Genomic DNA, 19,522 nt, shown 5'->3' with positions numbered 1-19,522 from the left:
AATATATATATACATATATATATTATAGTTAACCCTTGACAATGTTTCAATTTATAGATTTGATGAGAGAGGTAAACCCGAATGATCAAGTTGGAGGGTTCAGCGGCTGGAATCCACAGTCCAAATTGAGAAGGCGAATTATCTCCAAACAAGAAAAAAACCCCAACAACATCTGAACTTTCTTCTAACACAGAAATTAAAACTGATTCTTTGAATACTCCTCCGTCAATTATCATCATTTCCCCTGAAGACACACCGGATAAGTTACCGGCACCACCAGAAAGTAAGTCCTAAGAACTAACTGTTTTTCTTTGAGAGTGAATGTATTTTAAACCTCAGATAAAACTGTTTACAGATTCGACTGAGAGCTCTGTGGAAGACACAGCTGTCGAGCAGAAGCAGCAGCAGCAGGGTAGAAAAAAAATAAAAATTAAATAAAAACAATATATATATATATATATGTATTTTAAGCATAGTTCAATAAAATGTCATATAAACCTGTTTACAGATACATCCAAAGATGCCACATTGAATCCGCCCACCAGAAGGTCGCTTTTCAAAGATCAAGACAGCTTTCAGCAGAGAGGCACAGTTTCAGTCCAACAAGAAGTGAAATCTGGAGGTTTTACCGCAAAGAATCGGAGTAAGATAAAAAAAAAAAAACTTGTGTATTTTAAAAACTATTTTTCGTTTTATTTATGAACGCTGTGCTGCGCAGCGTAAGATAACTTTTATTGTCTTCTGTTTTTACAGAATATTTAACCCCGGCCAAAAGACAGCGACTCTCTGCGCTACAAAGCAGAGCAACGCTAGTGAGTGGATTAATGAACGGTACGTTTTAATTCATACATACATACTGAATTAATTTGAATTCCTTTATTTTTTTTCAGCTTTAATGTGATTATTTCAATATATATATATATATTTATTATCTATTTATTTATTTTTTGTTCATTCTCCTTACAGAGGTTACGTTGATGGTAGGACAGATTGGTCACAGAAACGGACAGCGCAGGAAGACAGTCTCTACAGCCTCACGGGATCTTCGTAATAAGACCTCATCGTTAACGCTTCTGGCAGCATGTCAGATTCTGTTAAAGAAGCATTTTGGTGACATCAAGGTGATTTTAAACTGAACTGATCACTGTGTTTTTTTTGTTTTTTTTTTCTGTAGGTTAGTTTTTTTTTTTTTTTTTTCTTATGTTCATAGAAATGGATAACCGAATCAGACTTGCCCTGGATGAAATAAGAAATTTAGTTAATGAACTTAACGAAATTCCCGTTAATGCAGAAGTAGCAGATAACATCGTTTTAAATGCATCTCCTGCTAACAGTGAAAATGTAATAAATGAACATCAGCACGGTGACGTTTTAAACGTAATCAATCAGGCTCTTGAAGATTTAAATAGAGCATTTTGTCCACTCAGTATTGAGCAAAATGATCCACCTGACAGTCATCAGAATCCTTCTACATCACACGCCGCAGATCAGCACGGGGGTCATTTCAATACGGACGTAGCAGTTAGTTCTGATCAAATAGGACGAAACCCTCCAGCCGTGGTTGAACGTGAACATTTTAATAACCATGAAATAAGGAGGCCTTTTACCATACCGCCGCCCTGTCCAAGTAACGTTCCAGATTTAGCAGCATTCTATACAGACATCATGCGTATTATCATTGAATTAGCCGACGCTGCGAGATCGTTAACCAGACGTAACGACGTTGTGCAGCTGGAATTAGTGGGTGAAAATCTCAATCGTCACATCACATTTACTGTTACAGAAGATGGAAATATGATCCTGCCTGCTTTCGAAAACTTCCTTCCGTTCGTTATTGTAAAAATGACGTTGAAATTCTTTCTCAAGGATGCTTAAAATTCAGAGACGAGTTCTTTAAGGAGACAAGTGTGGATCCGTTTAAAAGTATCACAATAGCATCAGCCTGCATGAAGGTTTTTGTAACCAATTTCCTTCCTCCTCAAACCTTAGCCATTCCATCACCTCTGGACTACAGACGTAGCAGTAAAACGTTCTCCAGCGCGTCCATTCAATGGCTCAGCTGGATTGCAGACAGCAGAGCCATATTTATCGAGCATGCATTAAATAGGGGTGAAAAGAAAATTGGTCCATATTCTGTGGATGGGTATGCAGAGATTAACGGTGTCAAAGTTGCGTTTGAATTTTACGGCTGTTTTTTCCACGGCTGTAAAAAGTGTTACATGCCTCATGACAAGTGTCCGTTGAGAGGGGTCGCATTTGAACAGTTTTACGCAGCCACTGTTGAGAGAAGCAAGGTGTTACAAACTGTGTACGGCCTTCGTCTCGAGGTCATATGGGAGCATGAGTGGATTGAAATGAAAAAATCAGACCCAGGGGTGATCAGCTTTCTTGAGAAAGTTAATGCACTCGAACCGCTATCCCCCCGGGATGCGCTGTATGGTGGACGCACCTGTCCTATGAAGTTGAGGTACACAGCGGAACCGGATGAAACTGTACACTATGTGGATTACACATCTCTGTACCCTTATGTAAACGCCAACTGCGATTTTCCCCTCGGACACCCCACCATCATTTACAAAGATTTTGATGACCCCAGCAGCTACTTCGGTATAATCAAAGCTGTGGTCTACCCACCACGTAACCTGTTGTTCCCTGTTTTACCTTACAGAACATCCCAAGGTAAACTTGTGTTCACTCTCTGCCGCACATGCGCTGAAATAAATAACCAGTCAGGTCCCTGCATGCATAATGATGAGGACAGAGCTCTGACGGGTGTTTGGGTGAGTGTAGAGCTCTGTAAAGCGTTACAATGTGGGTATCGTCTTGCTAAAATCACAGAGGTGTGGCATTTTGAAAAGAGAAGTGATACAATCTTTAAAGGTTACATTCATTGCTTTTTAAAGGGTAAGCAGGAGGCTTCAGGCTATCCGTCTGAAGCAGTGGATCAGGAGAGTAAGTCAAAGTATATAAGCAACTACAAACTGCATCAGGGCATCCAATTAGACCCTGAAAAAATCGGGATGAATCTTGCCAAAAGGCAGGTTGCAAAATTGTGTTTAAACAGTTTTTGGGGGAAATTTGCGCAAAGAAGTGATCTGTCTCAGACCACAGTCATCACTAACCCTGAAGACTTTTTCAGCTTCATGTTCTCGAGTAAATACAGGGTTAACTATTTTCATTTTTTCAACCCTGAAATGTGTGTAGTGCAGTGGAACTACAGCAAACGTGTCATATATCCACCAAGTAAGACAAATAATGTGTTTATAGCAGCATTCACCACCGCTTATGCACGTTTAAAACTTCTCAGCAGCATGGAGAAGTTACAGGACAGATTGATTTATATTGACACGGACAGTTTGATTTATGTGACAAAAAGTGGTGAAACTCCTCTGGAATTGGGGAATTATCTGGGTGATCTTACTGACGAGTTAGATGGTGACAGCATTTCGGAGTTTGCATCGACAGGACCCAAGAGTTATGCATACCAGACCAAAAACCGTAAAAAAGTAGTGATACGTGCTAAAGGCATCATTCAGACGCATGAATGCAGCGAGAGGGTCAATTTTGACAGCATCAAAGGGCTGGTCGAGGGCTACTTACAGGGGTCAAGTGAGGGTGTCATTGAAATCCCTCAGCACACGATCAGGAGGGATAAAAAGAGATTCCGTTTGACAAACGCGACATTTCTTAAAAAGTTTCGACTGGTGTATGATAAGAGACGTCTTTTTTCTGACGGGACAACTCTGCCTTTCGGTTATTAGAGTTGAAGAAGAAATAAAATAAAAAGTCACATGGATTTACAGGAGATTGATTTTGATCCTAGATTTAGAGCACCTTTCTCATGTATGATAGTTGGACCCAGCGGCTGCGGGAAAACTTTCTTTGTAAAAAGTATTTTACAAAACTGTAATCATGTCATGGATGTTGTTCCAGAAAATATTGTATGGATTTACACATCTTTTCAACCCATGTATGCTGAATTGCAGAAGATGAATAAAAATATTACCTTTGTGGAAGGATTGCCTCATTCTTTTGAAGATGAAAACCTGTTTCCTCCTGATCAGAATCATCTGATTATTCTAGACGATGTTATCGCTCAAGCCTCAGATGATGAAAACGTGATGAAGGTCTTTACCCAGTTTCGTCACCATCGTAATATGAGTGTTATGATGTTGACTCAGGATGTTTTTCATCAGGGAAAGTTAAGTCGCACTATTAGTTTGAACTGTAATTATATGGTGTTGTTTAAGAACCCGAGAGATAAACTCCAGCTGAATATACTGGCCCGTCAAATGTTTCCATCTCAAAAGGGTCTCTTCTTGGAGAGTTTTGAAGACGCAACGAGAGAAGCTCATGGATATTTAATCATCGATTTTACGCCTACCTGCCCAGAACATTTCAGACTGAGAACAGGCATACTTCCTCAGCAGTGGCCTGCTGTGTACGTACCCAGAACAAAGTAAGTCATCATGTCAGCGCGTATAAAAAGGAATTTACCATTATTCAGAGCTTTGTACCAGGCCTGTCCACAGAAACGTAAAGATATTCTCGCACACTGCTCTCCCGACTTTATTCAGGCTCTGTGCGAGATTGCTCTGAATATTTTAAAAGGTAACATTAAACTATCACCCTCTCAACACCGACAATTGAAGAAACAAAGAAATATCATCAGATTGTTGGGTGATAAAAGAACCGGGATAAAAACTAAACAGTTGGCTCTCAAAAAGCAACGAGGTGGTTTTATTCTGCCCATCTTAACGGCTCTTGCACCCTTGATCGGTGATCTAGTGGGTGGAATCATCAGGAGATAATGTCTCTCAGAACATCGCAGAAGATGTTTCTCATTTCCCCTCATCAATTCAAGCGTCTGACCCAGTCAGACACGTCCATCAGACAGACGGCGGAGGAGAATTTGGATGCTGAAATGAGAGCGATATTAAACGAGCCGGGTTTGACTTCTTATGAAAAAATCAAGAGATACGATGCTCTTCTCCAGAGGTATCTGACTTTACTTAAGCAAGGTGTCAAAGAAGAAAAACAGCGGGTCAGTTTAACGCTGCAGCGTGACACAGAGGTTCCTGAACATGAGCGGTCCCAAGAAAAACAAGGCCCAGGGCAGGACGAGGCCCCTAAGGATCAGGTTCTTACGGAAGTACTGAAAAGCCTTCCTAAACACAATCGTAAAAATGCCGAGTACATTTTGAAGAAATTTTCCGAAAGAAGTGAGAGTTGGACTTTGCGAGGTGAATTTGTATTTAAAGGAAATGTTATAAAAGGGTCCCACATGATTGATTTGTTGAAAAATCTCTTGCTTCCGTTTAAAAAATCTGGAGCATCACAAACCCGAGGATGGTCTGATTTTCTACACTCCATGTCAGAAGTAAACATACCTATATCTTCAGTCATTAACCCTTATGCTCGTGAAGAATATAGACGTTTCAAAACAGAGGGTACATCGATTGAAAATGGGGGTACACCCCCCAGAGTTAAGCAGAGAAGAAAAAGAAGAAGAAGGCAGATAACTCATTCTCCCTACTGGTCGAGATCTGAGCTGGAAGATCCAAAAAATGCTGATGGGAGATCAAAAAGGTCTCTTCGTAAGACGACACTACCACCCCAATGGATTACATTTTCACCATAAACCGTTATAAGAAAATGAAACATGTAGTCTATTTCTTTTATTCAATAAAATATTTATTGATTATATTTTTCAAGTCTAACTTCGTTCTCTACTTCACACACTAACATATGATATCATTACACAAATATTAAATCATAAGAAGAAAAAAACAAAACAAACAATGAAAAAAAAAAAAAAAAGACATTTTAAATTCCATAACAATCCAGAAACATCTCCAAAGAGCATGTTCCGTGAGTATAAAATGTACAACTTTGATTAATGACACATTTCTGATATTTGTTCACAAAGTTAGATACCATTAAATCATTCTTAATCACATCTCCGGTGTATTTTGACAACACTTGCTGCATTGATAATCCGCACGCTCTATGACAGAGGTAATAAATACAATGGTGACCGCACACAGTGGACAGAGTGTTTTGAAGTTGGTTATTATGATACAATATTTTTGATGATCTGTCTTTTAAAAATGTTACGATGCTTGACGGGTAGAAATCGAAATTCGGAGGAACCCATAAGAGTCAAAAAAGCTGGATTGACCATTCTCATCCAATGTCAGAGCTAGCCAGTGTTCCCCCGGCATGTGTGAAGGATGTGTATTCACGATAAAGTAGGCCGGCCCTGGGAATTTGTCAGCTAGCAGCGGCAGCTGGTCGCACGGCCACACACCACAAAACAAATCTCCCAGCAGATGATGCATCAGGCTCTCAATTTCATGATTATTCATGCCTGATTAGATTAATAATAATCCACCAGCACACGCCTCTTTGAATCAATCTCTAAAATAGAGTCATAACAAGCGTAGATGATCAGCGTGGTGGTATGAGGCAACGGGTTTCTGAAGCGCATTTCCAATCTTAAATTCCCACTGGAAACTGGAGATAGAGCATCTGTGTCCTCGCCCGGGTTAAGATTAAATGTGAATAGAGAGTATCCTTGATTAAATTCCTGACGTGTTATACTCAGTGGAAGATCTTTTAGATATCGTCCTGTAGCCGTAAACAAGTTGTAATACTCTCTCACTGAATGACCTTGGTTAAAATTGGGCTGGAAGGCCTTAGCTGGAATTTGTCTGCCATCCTTACACAAAGCTAAATATTCCATATCAAAATGATTAAAGTCAAACGGATTGAGATTGCGTGTTCCTGTAAAAGCGTCATGATCCAGTAACGCAATCACCACATACTTGGGAAAGATACCTAAGAAAAGATTCTCTTGGTTGCATACCCTTGAATTTTCAGGGATGGAATATGTTTTTACATTCACACGTGAAAGTGGATACAGAGCATTTGCTTTCATTAAAGCTGAAGCGTGCCCCAGTCGTACAGCTGGAGAGACAGTAACTTTTTTGATAAAAAGAGATGCTCCTAATATCCTGTGTTTGTAAGTGGAGTCTCTTGCTGCCATGAGACAAAAGGCATCGTTGGCTCTTGTAAGTTTAATTTTAAGGTCAACAGAGTTTAAAAGAAGTCTCTCGCAGAAAAATATGTCTGCATGCAGGGGGCCTAGGAGATGTACCTCCCTGGAATTTGCCGTAAAGCCTGCTCTGCTGTTAAGACCTTGGTTAGGGCCGTTAGTTGTAACAATAGAGTTCAGAGCACCTGCAGTGTCTTTATAAAAAAGACCAGAGCTAAACTGGGTTTTTAAAGAATCCTCAGAAAAGTTTAACAATGTCTCAATCATGGCTCTATATGGATGTGTAGCGCTGGATTGTGAAATCATTCGATCTCCGAGAGTGACGTCACACTGACTGAAGATGGTGTTTAACGGGTAGTTGATGAGCCCTACAGGTGCATCATCCGGCAGGTTTGTTCCATCCTTGTTAGTAATTTTACTCTGAGATGCAACAGCGTATCGTTGAGATCCAGATACTTTTCTCCGTCTCCCGGAATGAAAAACTCGATCGGGCCTCCATCAGTGATTGCTGATAAAGGCTGGATCTCGGTGTAAATTTTATCTTCGATCGATAGCTGCGTCATCGGGGCAGAAAATAAGTCCAGCTCTGCCAGCGTGCACTCTGATGATTTGTTATGTAAAAGAGCCATTATTTAAATATATCAAAACTTGCGGATGACTTCCTTACTCTTCGTTTGTCAGCTCCAACTGATCTCCTTTTTCGTGTTTGTCGTTGTTTTTTAACCGTCCTTAAACGATCACCAGGGGGTCTTGTTCTGGGTCTTTTGGATAAAACCATAATTCCTGAACCTTCTTGACCGTTGGTGTGTGTAGAACCACTCATTTTACTCACGGCTCTACCGATGACATCCGAAGCGATATTTGATGCAGCCGTTTTAAGATGGGGTTTTGCAATTGCAAATCCTTTTTTAACCAGAGGGGATACGAAGCGGAATAATTTTGAAAATAATGATCCAATTCCGCGTCCGTACATGACCGGGGCCCCATAAAACCCTGGCAGATTACCGCCTGATTGACTTACATAGTAATTTACAAAGCGATTTGGATCACGTCTCAGACTTAGCTGTGCCATGTTCTCTCTTGCCTGCTTGATGCAGTGTTGAATGACCAGCGTAATATGAATGATAACCAATCAATCTTAGAGGTTATATACATATCTCTGGAATAGTTTATACAAATAAAATTTATCTCAGGCTACGTTGTGATATCACCGGTCTGAAGTGTAGTCTTATGACGGTCTTTCCATAGACGAAATTTACAGGAACGTTTTGGTCCGATTTAATTTCTATATTGATATTTTCAATATGTCTTCTGGAGACTGGAAGGTAGTGGGCGGGGTTAAACGTCTGAGTAATCCTATCACTGAATGTGCCTTGTACTTTGACGGTCCGCAGTAAAGGTGCAAAAGTGTCGCCTACTATTTGAGGGCTGACCACGTCGCTGTAACAGTATAGGTGATAGAAACCAGCCTTTATATCTGCCGGAAAAGGAGCCAGTTTTGGTTCAGAAACATGAATCCATTCCCCTGGTTTCACGCCCATCATATAAGCTAGAGTGCTGAAGAAGCGTATTTCATACGGACTGTTTGCTTGAAATGCAAATCTCTTTTGAACTTTGCTGAATTTAATGCGTAAACCCGATTTAAATTTTTTGAAAAACATTTCCATCTCTGTCTCGAGTTGAATAACGCTGTTATAGTAGCCACTTCTGATCCTTTGCGTATTGATCTCCACATCACCAACCTTCCTCCATTCAAAGTAGGCATCATAATCCGGTAAATTATGCCATGTATGAGGATATGAAATCTCGGCTAATGCAACCATCCATTGGCCTTCTAAATCAATATGTTGAGCTAAATTTACATGGAAACTTGAACTGGTATTATTTTTAAACACTTCCATGCTAGCATTAGATGGAAGAGTAACGTAAAAGCCATCATCCTCTACCTGACGGTTCATGATGCTGTGTCAACTGTGAGGTTTAGTGCAAACCTTTTTTATACGTTTTGAAGTTCATCAAACTTGATCCAACTGTTGAATTTCTCAGGCCAGTTTTTCCAACTTACAAAAACCTGTTTGACTCCCTTGACCGTACGTCGTTTTAATATTTTTTCCACTTGATACATCTTGTCGTTAAATATTTTTACTTTTTGAAGTTCCTCAGCGTAAAAGGAACCCTCGATAGGTTCTCCATCCAAATCTTTGAGTTTGTATACAGGAGGAGAATGGGGTATCCGGTCATACACTGTAAACACTTCATCTGTAAAACTCTGTTCGTATTTTTTGTCAAACACTCCACGGACCTTGGATATTCTGACAAGATCCCCTTGTTTAAACGTTGTCACTGAGTCCTTGCAATATCTGTTGGACTTGACATCATACAGATTCTGAAACACTTGAAAGGCATTTTCTGGGGTCACTTCCATAGGGCTCATTTTAATGCTGGAGTGGTAGGAATGGTTGTAGCTTCTAGCTAGGTTTTGCAGTACATCGACGTACCGCCGGGTATTGTTAGCTGTAAAATATCTCCACATCCTTGTTTTTAATGTGCGGTTAAATCTCTCGACCACTGAAGCTTTTGCTTCACTCGCTGTGGCAAAATGTTCAATACCGTGTTTCTCCATTAAAACCTTAAATTTCTTGTTAAAAAATTCTTTACCGGCATCAGTCTGAAGTTTTTTGGGGATCTGACTTTCTGTAAAAACTGATTCAAATGCCTTTACCACCTCAGCGGCTGTTTTCCTCTTCAAAACTCGTACATACGCCCTTTTTGAAAAGATGTCAATGACTGTTAATAAATAATTATAACCATAATTTTCCATGGCCAGAGCTTGCATGTCACAGAGATCAGCCTGGAACTGCCTCAATGGTCTGGTGACAAAAACTCTGTTTCTCTGGAACTTTATTCTTGCAGGTTTATGTAGAGTATAGGTATCTTCTCCTGAAAGAAAATCTTTAACTTTTTCAACCGCAACCTTCTTTCCCGTTTCATCTTGCATAACCCTCCTCAGTCTATCTACACCCCCAAAACTTCCCGGATTTGAAGGGCTATAATATACTTTCTTCATCAGCCGTCTTCCTGCCATCTCTGCCTTATGCTCACTCTGCCGATTACTTGTTAAATAATGAGAAAAAACACACAGGAGGGTAGATTTATCCTTTATAATATAAAAAAAAAAAACAACCAAAAAACAAAATCAGATAAAATGCAGATGAATTCAAACACTACTAGCTTTTTAAAACAACACTTTTGGGAAAGGTTAATATGTTCCTACTTTAATTGTATTTAATAGTAAAAAGAAAAAAGAAGAAAAATCATATAATGCAGATTAATTAAAGTACTGGAATACTAAAAAAAAAAATGATACAACAAGTCATCAAACATGTGAGATCAGTTTGTCAGTCCATAGCTCTCTGAAACAGAGTTAAGTTGTTTGAGATGTTTCTCATCGACCATGCGATCATAAACGTGCGCTATTGCACTGTGGATGCCTTGTACCGATTTCAGTTCATATAAAACCGTCTTGGCAATCGTCTTCACTCTGAAGTCATCCGCTTGTATGCTTCGAAGTACCAGAAGATTCTGAATAGCAGGAACGAGTTTGGGGGTTATGAGTCGTCGTACGATGCGTTGAAAGTTGACTTGGTAATAATCCTCCCCCAGTACCTCCAGGCAATGGTGTTGACGCTGGCTCGGGTGGTTCGTTATACATCCATAGCAGGTTTCTCTGAGATAGTTCAAAGAGGTTATGTTGAATAAATGAAGTATCGCTGTTTTCACCGTATTGATGAGGGTGGTTGAGAACCAACCGTCAATTTCATCCTCCTGGTTACTCTCATCCTCTGCTGAAGGCTGAGGGTCCTCCATCGGTTCCAGGGTTTGTGTAGGGGCTTCGGTAGAGGGTGAGTAGCCGGTGGCTACCTCCTCTTCCACGACCACCTTCATGTCTTCAGGCAGGACATTCGCGTCTACAGACTCAGCCATGAATAGCGGTGATGGTGAGCAGAGGTCTGGAGAAAGCTGTAGATATTTCATGTTGTATCCTGTAGGTGATGCAGGACTGAAGTGGTTCTCTGAGAATGAGGATGTTGAGGTGGATGGTGAGAAGAGGTCAGGGGAAGGCGGATGATATGGTCCAATGTTGAAGCTTTCATCGTGCTCAGGAGAGAAGTGGATCTCTGCTCGGTGGTTGTAGAGATCCCTGTATGGTGTCGGTCCACTCATTCTCATGAGACGATTCTCAGTGTCTGTGAGCTTGCAGTTATCCCCCCGTATATATATCATAGGAAGGGGCGTGTCCTCAGAAGAGGGTTCGTTCTAAACGTAAAACAGGAAACGTCAGCGTTTTTTTCACTGACATGACATCGATCCAACTTCGTGACTTGTGGAAAAGGTCGGAAAGACGATGTCCAATTTCACTCATCTTCTCTGCCCAAGCTTCAAACGGCAGAGCCAGCATTATCTTGAATACGCCGCAGTCCTAATTGAAAGCCTCCAACACAAACAGATCTGAGGGACTCGTCCGGTTGTTCCTGCGTCTGCTTGCCCGAAAAGACCAGCGGCCATTCGTTGTGGTTTTTGACCCCCACACTGCGCTAAAGAGAGGTTCTCTCTCAGCTATTTCAACATCGGATGGTATATGAAACATTCTCGCCCGTTTTACAGGTCGAGGAGACAGTTCATTTTCTTCTTCTTCTTCTTCCTCCCTCTCCTGCCTTGAGACTGTTTCAGGGCTATCATTAAGGTGCGGGATTGCAAGCTTTAACACAGCCCAGTTGCTGTGGGTGAGTGTACACAGAGCCAGTGATCCATTAAATACCTCATCTTGATCCAATTGATACAGGCAAAGCTCTCCTATTTCATACATGAAAATATAACCCCAGCTGCCAACCAGGCCATATGGCTCCAAAGACCATTCTTCCTGCAGAGTGTCGAACGGGGGTCTTTGTACCCTGCAGATGCAGTATGTTGATTTCTTAGGAGCATTCAATTCACGGGATGAATACTGGTAGACGGTCACTGGGGTTTCGCACAGAACTGACATATCTCTTGGCCGAACCGAGGTCTGATTTTCAACCATGGTTGTTGAAGTTGATGTTGGATCCTCATCATCGGTAGAGTATGTCACGACGGGAATTCCGATAGGTATCTCAGATGAGGAAGTAGATGATATAGATGATGCAGTTGCTTGTTCATCATCATCATCTTGGCACGCGTTGCGTTTCTCCTCCGCTTGACGATAAACTCTCTTAACTCTAGCCATTGTTGAACGGGTGTTCTTTTTTCCAACGAATGCTGCATGTAAAGTGCAGAGTTTTATCTCTGTATTTAAAGTAAACACTAAAGCACGCCCTATTGTTTTCATTGGGTTATTCAAGGTTTAACAATGCTTACAAACACACCCCCTCTATTTTTAATTGGTGCTGATGCCAAACAGTTTCCAATAATACCATATTTGTCTTGTTCTATTTATAACAAACACACCCCTGTGTTTTAATTGACTCACTTAAGGTATCGCCCCTAATGACGACAACCAATCAGTATCCACGGTTACGCCCCCTTGGACACACCACCTGCTTGACCACGTGACCTCCTGCCCACATGGCGCCGACCAGAAGTCCCGCCCTCACCGGACGTCCCGCCCACCTGTCAAAAAGTTTGACGAAAGGGTGTACTTAAATTCTCTCATGGGGGTGGATCAGTGATGGTTTGGGCTGATTGGTTTGATGAACATGAAAGTGAAGTTGAACATCTCCCATGGCCTGCACAGTCACCAGATCTAAATATTATTGAGCCACTTTGGGGTGTTTTGGAGGAGCGAGTCAGGAAACGTTTTCCTCCACCAGTATCACGTAGTGACCTGGCCACTATCCTGCAAGAAGAATGGCTTAAAATCCCTCTGACCACTGTGCAGGACTTGTATATGTCATTCCCAAGATGAATTGACGCTGTATTGGCTGCAAAAGGAGGCCCTACACCATACTAATAAATTATTGTGGTCTAAAACCAGGTGTTTCGGTTTCATTGTTCAACCTCTGTATATGGTTCAGCAGCAAAGACACAACTGGAAAAATTAGATATTATACAACATCAAGCATTTGGATGGATCATTAAAAAAATAACAGAAGAGTTTCATTAAAAAATACAGTAATGAGTCCGATAATGCCACTAGCTGTTGTACCAGCCTGGTCTTACCAAAAGCACAGGTAGATATGTCTTTAATGGAAAAAAAGAAAAGAACATGTATATTAGAGTTAAATATGATACAGGAATATGTTAATAATTATTAATACCTTCAGATTTATACAGATGCATCAAAAACAAATGATAAAATAGGAATAGCATTCATAGCACCGGAATTTCAAATAAAAATAGCAAAACGAATCACAAATGGTTTATCGGTATACACAGGAGAAATATTAGCAATACTTTTAGCAGTACAGTGGGTGGAAGACATATAGCCTTTAAAAACAATAATTTGTTCAGATTCAAGCTCATTATTATTGAGTTTAAAAAACATAACCATTCAGACAACAGGCCAGACATTTTACTAAAAATACAACATACTTTATTCAGAATACAAATGATGGGTTTATCAATAGTATTTTTATGGGTTCCAGCACATATTGGGGTTAAAGGAAATGAGATGGCTAAGAGGGCAACACAAAATCATATAAATGTTACAGTACATTTAAGTAAATCAGAAGCAAAGGGCATCATCAAACAAAAATTGAAGGAAGAATGGCAGAAAAGGTGGGATGGAGAAAGAAAAGGAAGATGGTTTTATAGGATCAAAAAGGCAGTTGGTGAAAAAAGAACTGGAAGAAGGAATAGAAAGGAGGAAAGGGTAATAACAAGACTAAGATTAGGACATACAGGACTTAATTATACACTGTTTAAAATACATAAACATAATACAGGACAATGTGACTACTGTGGGATGGATGAAACAATTGAACATATTTTTATAGTGTCAGAAATATGAGCTGGAAAGAAGAAGCATGAAGAGAGAATTTGAAAGGATTAAAGAAAAGTTTAGCATAATAGATTCATTACAAAAGACAATAGGGAACAAACATATACAAATTATTTTAAGATTCCTAAAAAGAACAAAATTATTTATAAAATATGAATCCATGATGAACCACACTCCATACCAGTGGTGACGGTAATGCACACCTACAGATTATTGTCAACCGCCATTAAACACCAGAAGAAGAAGAAGAAGAAGAAGGTTTCATGTCTGTCGGTCGGTGATCCGGTGTTTGTGTTCGGAGGCTGAAATGCAGCGCAGTAAAGCTGGGACTGTGGAAGTGAAACGGGTGATCGAAGCTCTCTGCAGGCTGTTAGCGACCCTTGGTCTGGACCCTGTCCCCGCGCCGGAGGTTTTCAGACGGGCCAAGTTTGGAGGACGATCCCAGGTGGGCTTAACACTGACCCTGTTCTGTTTGTAATCCAGTTCAATTCAGCTGGCACACATCTCTACTACAAATAAATGTTTGGTCCAATATGTTGAAAGGCAGTTAAAAACGAATATTACAAATTCCCTGAAGCCAAAAAAAGAAAGTTATCATGGAATGTATGGAAGCCCAAAAGTGCCAAAATTTACAGAACGCTTTGTATGTAAGCCACACGATTAATGCAACACAATAAACTTTTAAAACAAATTATAAAAAATAAAAAAATACCAAGGTCATTATTGTAAGTTGATAGTTTTTTCATTTGAAAACCAAAATTTTGGTCCCATTTGTGTTCCTCAGTTGTGTCTCAAAACAAAATATTTATCCTAAAGATTTGCATAACTTCTACATAATCTGTTAGATTAGACTAGTTTTAGGCTTGGCAACGGACTCCTGAGCAAAGATCTGAATACAGTGATTTACCCCAGCGCGGTTTAAATTTACCAGAGTTGTCACAAATTAAAAAACTTCATGGCAAGTGTATTTGTTTATGTGCATGTCAGTAACAAGACAACACAAAGTGCTTCACATGATGACAAAAAACATAAAGTACATAGCAGTGGCACAATAAACAAAAGAAAAGTAAATTAAGTTAATGACCTCAACTTTTTAGTTAAATCGGTATACTAAACAAACCCTCCGCAGGATATTTTCACAATGGTCACACAGATTCATTGATTTTTACGTTTGACATCAGGGCCCTGTCCCAATACCCACACTACACCCTACGCCCCTCTATGAAGTGTGTACTTTGTACAAGTGCACGTAGGGGTTGATGTGCGCAGTGCAAAATGGGAGAATTGGGGTTACATCATTGACTTGCACCTCTGGAACCTGTGCTGTTTTCACAGTCTTGCTGCTAAAAAAATATTTTAAAACTGCAACAAGCAATTGTTTTGAGAAGAAAGTGCAGGAAGCAATGGAGGCTTTTACACCAGAATCGTTGCGGCGGCAGTGTTTGCCTGTATGGTAACTTCAGTGTTATGGCCTACTGACTGTCCAGACTCACTCTGAACCCAGTGGTTTCTTACAATGTTGTGTCTGGAAAACCAGTAAAAAAAAAGATTTGTCAGCTTGCTGTCTAAAGTTTATGCAGCTCTTATTTTGATTTGATGGTTGATTACATTGATGGTTGTGATTGGTTTTTGCTCAGAACGTCATCGGCAGCAGTGAATTGTGGGTAATATACTTCGGCGAAGTCCGCTTCGATGCGGGCTTCGCCGAAGGGCGGATTGAGGGCACAAAGGGAGCGGCTCTAAGGACCACTCTGGAGAATTGGGACATACTACGCACTCGAACCCATCAACGGGAACACGCAATTCAGGGACACAAGGGTGGAAGTGGAAGTATTGGGACAGGGCCCTGGTTAAATGTCCTTTACGGCATGTTGAGCTGCAGCAGTGCAGCATACATGAGCTTGGCGGATGTCAATCACCAAGTCAAATGAGCATTTATAAGAAGCGCCATGTTTAGCTAATAGCTACCTGTAGCTATTAGCTAAACATGACAGATTAGCATAGCATGCTGCCGGTGTTATGTCGGTCTGCGATTCCCGCCCTTACCTCAGCGTAACTTCTGTTGCCTAGCAACCATGTTAGCGTGAAGCGCAGAGCTGTGATGCCGAACAAATGGAGGCTGAAGGTTAATAATGCTGTCTCTACTGTAAATAACTACATGGTTTTTATTTACCCTTTTACATATTGCTGATGGCTTATAATCCTATTTTGTTTAAAACGTTATTGTTTTATGATCTTGTTCATTATTCATCCATTTAAAATGTTCAAAATCATTTTTGTGCTTTGGACAAACGAAAGTAATTTGCGTGCTTTGCAAAGGTGAATTTAATTACCACCGAAGCAGCTCATCACTTTCATATCACCTGAAGGCGAAGCACCCTGGTGTGACCGCAACATTGGAGGGAGGAGGTTTGAGATGTTGGGGTCATCCATATTGGTCGCACATTTTGACACACGCAGCTCAACAGACGTTGCAGCTCTGACGTCACTGGGAGCATAACCCGGCTGAGATGCAGAGTTTCGTTGCCATTTCCCGCCTGTCTCACAGGACAGCGCATCGGAGGCGCATATCTGGAGAGACAAAAGCTCGCAGGCGAACCTTTGCTCCACAAGGCCATTCCTGGAAGAGCTTGAAAGCTGGAAATCTGTCTGATACGAGAAGATCAGGATTTATTTACCGATCGAAGACCACGCCGACACCCGGTTCTTCATCTTTTCCCCTCCTGGATGGATGAGAAATTACCGTTTTGTTTTCATAATTTGATCACGGACGCGTCATCCCCCCCTCCCCTCCTTTTCATCAGACCTGATCCATCCTCAACCGGTGGAGAGACGAAATCAAGCTCCAAGTAATTTGGTTCTTTTCATATTAAACCGGATAGGTGCATTTAGAGGTCTGGTCAGGATGAGGCAGTTAAGGTGATGTAGGATCACCTGTAGTTCATCTCAGGTATTAACTTGTTGCAATACTGATGGATGCTTTCCTCTACATAGAGGACTTAATGATATAATTACCTCTTTAGAAAGATTGGTTTAGAACCAGCTCTTACCAGTAAAACCCAGAGGATTATTAATGTTATCTGTATCATTGTAATACTGACCAGAGATTTTTAGATTTCTCAGGATTCATAGATTTCTTAGCATTTGATTTGTTTTTCTGTGTTCTTTTTGATTGTATTGTAATTGTATGTAGAGCGCTTTGAGTGTCTCGTTACTGAAAAGCGATATATAAATAAACTTACCTTACCTTACCTTACCTTCTGTCAGCATGATATGTGCCACGTTCTGTTATGTTGTTCTTAATAAAGTTTGAAAAGAAAAAAAAGATACGGCTTCTCTGTGGAGCATAGCTTGTTTTGCCTTTGGTTTCTATTTACTGCCACCCGCTGGACTGGAGGTGTAGTGCAGCTTTCTTCCCCAGAGGTCATGGGTCTGATTTATGTAAATGTCCCGTAGTCGTTCTAAGCAACGGAAACAGAAAGCAACCTAATCCCTAGGATTCCTTTTACCCAGATAAAACAAATCCCAGGACTTTCAGAGGAGAAGGGGCTGTTGTCTTCAACAACAACATGTCATCTAAGTCATCTGAAATGTCCTGAATGTGTCCATCTGAAAGAAAACATGTTGAAAACAATATGAGTTTCTACAGAGTAAATGAATACATTTCAGTTGTGTTAATAATTTATCACATCATTGATTATTGGTATTACTGATAAAAATAACAAAATACACCAATCAGTGTTTACTTTCCCTGATTCATGCCAGGGATGAATTTGACTGTTGCATTATAATAACACTTGGAATGTATATACTTGGATCTGAATCTGTGATTACATTGCATTGGTATGAACTGGTTTGATTTGACTGGATTTGAATTAGACCTGTTTGTTGTATAATAATCTGAACTGAAATTTTTTAAAGTGTGCTGACAGAATCTGGATCTGCTGCTTGTTTAAATCCAGGAGGATCCGTTATGGCAGCTTCTCTCCAACATCCTTCAGACGTCAGGGATCATTTCCTCTGAGACCTGCTCTCAGCTGAGTGGAGGTCAGTCTGATCTTCATCCTGTAACTTGAAGCAATGAAAAAGGACTCACCTGTTTGAACCCGCCTCTGGCGCCTGATGACCCCACGAACGCATGAACAAGTAGTGCAAAGTGCACTTCCTGTGTGCTGGTACTAGGACCCCTTCAGACTCAGAGGAAGACAGTTTTTTTTTTTTCCTAAAGATCTAAAATGTTTGGAATGCACCAATGGAGTCCAGCAATCTTCCCTCTGTTCAGCTTTGTTCATGATCCGCAGGTCAAATACAGAAAAATCAGATTGTTACGTTAAAACTAGGAGCTCCCATTGTTCGGTCTGTAACAACAGCTACTGAAGCTGTACAGTTGAATAAAAGCAGATCAAGTTTCAGGATAAACTTTTACGCATCAGTAAGCAGCATGTTGTAATTCCCTGCTATTCTGCTACGTTTTTAAATAACCCGCAGAACATTTTCTCTTGTGTGGTATATTCCTCAGAATAGAGTAATCCAAACAGGTCAGACTTTAAAGGTAACAGAAAGTCTGTTTGGAGCCAGGTTTTGTTTGTATTCCCCTTAGAGCGCAGGAAGCTGGTGGCTGTAGGCCTGTGGCAGAGCGGATACTACGGTGACTGGATGTACGGCACCGATGGAGGCAGCTTCACGAGCAGAGACCTCCTCCTGGCGTTAGGCTGGCTGCTGGCTAAAGGAGCCCTGGAGAAGATGCTGACAGGGCGAGTAGAGCAGCTGGACCGAACGCTGCTGCCTTCTGCTCCTGTAAGGATGGAAACAAGAGCATTTTCCCTCTCCTGATGCATTCCGATAACTAACTAAATGTTCATGTTCAGGAGAAATGGGAGTTTTCAGGGGAGCTGGAACTGGACGCTGCCTCACTAAGGAGACTGCAGTGGCTGATGGGTCACCTGAGACATCAGAGACGGACTCTGCTGTCCACAATAGGAGTGCGAACACGAGTGTTGCATGATGTAAGGAGATCTTTTATCCAGCCTCTGCAGGAATCAGCCAAACATCCCTCCCTGTGGCCTCTAGGGGGCAGCAAAATGTGTCATGCAACAAAGAACCAGGGCTCCTATTCACAAAGAATCCTAGGACTAAAAGTAGCTCCTAGAGTCGAATTTTCTCTCAGTAAGGGAAGTTATTCACAAAGCACCTTAGGCCTTAGAGCTCCTAACAAGAGGAGATGTTAAAAGTAGTGAGGAGTAGAGGTTGACCGATACATCGGCCAGCCGATATCGTAGGCTGATATTTGCGTTTTTTTATTGTAATCGGCATTGGCCGATACGCGCATGCGTTTGACGATCCATTAGCTGCATTCAGCAGCCATGCCTTGATGTCACACATGCATTGTCACCCCCTCCCTGGCAGAGAGGAGCAGCAACAAGAGTAAGTTTTCCACTTTTAATGTGTTTTTAGCTGTCTAGGTTAGCTGTATCTGTCCATGAAAGTAA

The 19,522-nt window shown here is 40.9% G+C and overlaps 1 protein-coding gene across 3 annotated transcripts in view; it reads left to right on the top strand.

The window, feature by feature from the left end:
• The first annotated feature begins 14,279 nt into the window (after nucleotides 1-14,279).
• Nucleotides 14,280-19,522, top strand: part of tedc1 (tubulin epsilon and delta complex 1) — a 32,316-nt gene continuing 27,073 nt past the window's right edge. For all 3 annotated transcript variants that reach the window (XM_047345970.1, XM_047345969.1, XM_047345968.1), the window contains exons 1-4: nucleotides 14,280-14,478; nucleotides 17,996-18,080; nucleotides 18,634-18,830; nucleotides 18,902-19,039. In XM_047345970.1, the coding sequence (XP_047201926.1) occupies nucleotides 14,341-14,478; nucleotides 17,996-18,080; nucleotides 18,634-18,830; nucleotides 18,902-19,039 (558 nt within the window). In that variant the 5' untranslated portion in view covers nucleotides 14,280-14,340. The remainder of the gene's footprint in view (nucleotides 14,479-17,995; nucleotides 18,081-18,633; nucleotides 18,831-18,901; nucleotides 19,040-19,522) is intronic.

This window comes from Girardinichthys multiradiatus, chromosome 19 (genome assembly GCF_021462225.1).
Source record: "Girardinichthys multiradiatus isolate DD_20200921_A chromosome 19, DD_fGirMul_XY1, whole genome shotgun sequence".
Lineage (NCBI taxonomy): Eukaryota > Metazoa > Chordata > Actinopteri > Cyprinodontiformes > Goodeidae > Girardinichthys > Girardinichthys multiradiatus.
This window is presented reverse-complemented; position numbering and strand designations above follow the sequence as displayed.